General features: G+C 33.8%; 1 protein-coding gene across 1 annotated transcript; it reads left to right on the top strand.

Moving 5' to 3' along the window:
• The first annotated feature begins 2,203 nt into the window (after window positions 1-2,203).
• Window positions 2,204-3,333, top strand: LOC132062753 (uncharacterized). The gene has a single exon (XM_059455258.1). It carries the CDS (start codon window positions 2,282-2,284, stop codon window positions 3,140-3,142), a length of 861 nt encoding a protein of 286 aa, XP_059311241.1. The 5' UTR covers window positions 2,204-2,281; the 3' UTR covers window positions 3,143-3,333.
• Window positions 3,334-3,822: the final 489 nt, after the last annotated feature.

Raw genomic sequence — 3,822 nt, 5'->3', positions numbered from 1 at the left:
TATTACAAAAGAAAGGGACTACAAGAATATATATAGGTAAGGATTTAATTATCAAAATGCATTGTCATTGCTGAAGAAAGGTTATGTTATTACGTACTATTATCAAAAGATAATGGCTCGTGAATAGAAATGATAATGGCTCATAAATGGTCTGTTACCATTGCCAGAAGCTAAAAATGTTAGAATATTGCAAATATAATTAACCTAGTAATAGAATCTTAAAGAAATGAATTTAGGCAAGGATTTTTTTTTTTTTATATACATAGATACCGCATTCATTTTTCCAACAATTCCCACATATTTCAAAAAGAAGATCAAGGAATATAATAAAATGCCGGTTTTCACAATGAGCATAATGTGTAGAATTTGGTGTCTCTTCGACTATGAACTAGACCTAGATAAAATAAGATTAACCTTACAGAATAATTGGTGAAGTTTAGAAATTTTATGAATCAAGATTTTTTTGTCAGTTCAGTGTCTTAGCTATCACATTAAACTCCCACATACATTGTTGTTTGTCACGGTTTTGTGCTAATAAGCCATGTGCGCGTCTTTTATTCATGAGTGCTCTAGACATTTGTCATAATTTCAAAGGACCGACTCCACTCCACACTCAAATAAGTCCAATCATCAAGTATTCTCAGAGTAATTGATCACCACCTATAAAGACTATGAATTGAATTAAGAATTTAAATCTACCTCACTTTACCCTGCAGTACTATTGTATTAATTATATTCACAGACCATAGGAAGGTCATAATTTAATAGTAGTGCACTTTTGATAACTAATGACTTGTTATTACCCATATATATAAACCTACTTCATGGGATCACCAATTGGGTTACCATCATTGTTGATCTTCTTAAATTGAAAAAGTCGAGCGGAATATCCTTGAGATTGTTGGAAATTTTACGAAAAGTATTTATAAAACATCTCAGTGTTTAAGGCGTGTCAAGGATATTATCCTTAAGGATATTCCACCGGTAAATGTGTATCCCTCAAGATTCAATAAGTTCTTCTAATATAAACTATGAGCAGAAACAACAAAGATTAAATAAGAAAGAAAACCAAACACTATATAATATAAGAGGAAGAATTTATAATCTTGATCTATCTTCCACAAAAGAAAAGTATAACAAGTATCAAATCATCAAAATGAATTGTCATTGCTGAAGATAGGTTATGTTACTACGTACTTTTATCAAAGGATAATGGCTCATGAATAGAAAGAAATGATTATGGCTCATAAATGGTCTGTTACCATTGCCAGAAGCTAATAATGTTAGAATAGTATTCCAAAAATATAATTAACCCATTAATAAGATCGTAAGGGAATGAATCTGGACAACAATTTGATTTTTCTTTTAGATACCACAGTCATTTTTCCAATAAAAGCATACACGGATAGTATAAGGAATTAATTTTTACATAATTAGGTCACCTTTACCTATTATAGCTGGTAATCTGTTTTATTTTCAAGACTACAAATTTCATATTTTAAGAAGACTTACCTATAAATATCCTCTGGAAGACCTGATAATGTGTAAAAAGTTTCTTTGTATCAGCAGAGAAAGACATGTAAGCAAGTCACTTATCCTAATTTCCCACACATGCACAATATCATCGCTTGGTTATTGGTTAGGAAGTGAATCATACATGAAAACTAGCATACCTAGTATACTATGTTTGGTAGCATTTAAGTTGCTATGTATAAAATTGAGCACACGAAATTAAATGTTTGGTTATCACATTATATATAATCCATACTTAAAGCATGTATAAGTTATGAGTAATTTATGCATATGTGGGGTGGGGTATGGAATAACTAATTACATAAAAAACTAAACCATACATAATTAATTAATCCTTGCGTAACCGATTCCTGCCTAACTAATTTCTGCTTTACTAATACATGCATGACTGTAACCAACGACCAAACCACGCATAAAGTTAAAGACTTGTATTATACTATACAATAATAAGTAAGTGTAAACACCTATTTTAAATAGTGGTCAAAGTAAATTAAACCCACACGACAGGTACAATGTAATTAGGCAACTTTAAACAAGTATAACAGTAAAAAGGTTGGCCAGGTCTCTACTTGTGAAAAATGCAACATAATTGGAACAACAGATTGGAGCAAAACATAAAGTGGTAAGTCTTTTTTCCTATATTAATCTTGTTTACTATGAGCACCTAGCGGTTCTCCTTGTCCAAGACCTTTATATATATTTTCATTCTCCATAAGAACTACAACATCCATCTCTTCACCTCATAAAAATGGAACGTCTTGACTCCATAATCCACTATTGGCTAGTTGGCCACCCAATTATCAGTCAATTTGAGTTTAAGCATGGACAAACTTTTGGTTCCACCTGGTTATTTCCCATAGTGTCAATGTTCATTTACTTGTCTCTCACTATACTATCTCTCCGCTTCCCATCACTACTTCCCACCGTTTCCGCCACCATCCTCCGCCTCATCACCGCCACCCACAGCCTCATCCTCTGTATCCTATCGTTTATAGTGGCCGTGGGGTGCGGCCTCTCAGTCCTCCACCAGATGGCAGCCCACGTCCACGACTGGACTTGGGTCATCTGTTTTAACAGGTTAAATTATGAAAATACCCTTCCTCAAGGACCGATCTTCTTTTGGGGCTACGTGTTCTACCTTTCTAAGATTCTTGAATTCGTAGACACCCTTTTGATCCTACTTAGTAAATCACGGTCTCGACGACTCACGTTCCTCCACGTGTACCACCATGCATTGGTGCCACTTTTGTGTTATGTTAGTGTTGGAACTGGCCAGTCCATGTTGCATGCTGGGGTGATCACTAATGCTTCGGTTCATGTGCTAATGTACGCTTATTATTTCCTCTCTGCAATTGGAAAAAGTCCAAGGTGGAAGAAATTGGTGACTGACGTACAAATTGGGCAGTTCATGTTTTGCTTTGTGTGTTTGGGCGCACTGATGTATTATCACTTGACTAGTGAGTTTGGTTGCTCTGGGATAGGGATTTGGTTCTTCACTTTCAGTTTTAATGTCTCACTTTTAGCACTTTTTCTCAACTTTCACTTCAAGACCTATGCCAAGAACGCCAAGAAAAACCATGAAGAGATCAAGCTGGATAAGCAGACATAATTATATATGTTGTGACTTGTGAGTGTGTGGTTTGTTATAAATTAGTGCAGTATTGTATTGTTTTATCTCTACGGGACTTTGGAATTAATCCATGCGTTCAGATGCTTATTTTATAGTGAAATATCATAAACATATGTAAAAGGTTGATGTACTGTGGTTGAAATTTCGAGGTGGTTTCAAAGTTTATCATCGTACATTGTTATCTACAATGTTAGTTGTAAATTTAAGTGAATCGATTAGTTTTTGTCCATATCTCATATTAAGAGATACATCAAAATATCTAAAAATTATAAATATTTGACTATGAACTCAATTATTATAATATATATCTATAGAGTTTAAGTTTGGTGCACTGTCAGTGTACACTTTTTTTACACTATCAGGTGACATTAACCTGCAATTGCAGGTCACCAATTTTTTTTTGTAATTAATTTTCCTTTTCTAAAATTTATACGCTAATCTTTTATTGTTCCTCACTTCCTCTCCCTCCCCTATTCAAAGCTTCCGTCTGTTGCGGTCTCTTTCTCCCCTTCAAAGAAAATGGATCGGTGATTTGAGAGACATTAATTGATAAAAGCTTGCAAGTATACAAAATCTTAAACTTTAGATTTCTTACAAATTACATAGAAAAATTATCTTATACGTTCAAAAAGTTGAATCAGAACTAAAGTTATGTAATT

The sequence above is a fragment of the Lycium ferocissimum genome, chromosome 7 (assembly GCF_029784015.1).
Source record: "Lycium ferocissimum isolate CSIRO_LF1 chromosome 7, AGI_CSIRO_Lferr_CH_V1, whole genome shotgun sequence".
NCBI lineage: Eukaryota > Viridiplantae > Streptophyta > Magnoliopsida > Solanales > Solanaceae > Lycium > Lycium ferocissimum.
The sequence above is the reverse complement of the archived record's forward strand: the minus strand, read 5'-3'. Positions and strand labels throughout refer to the sequence as shown.

Excerpts from the sequence above, each read along its gene's own strand:
- LOC132062753 (XM_059455258.1), top strand. The coding sequence starts at position 2,282 with ATGGAACGTCTTGACTCCATAATCCACTATTGGCTAGTTGGCCACCCA.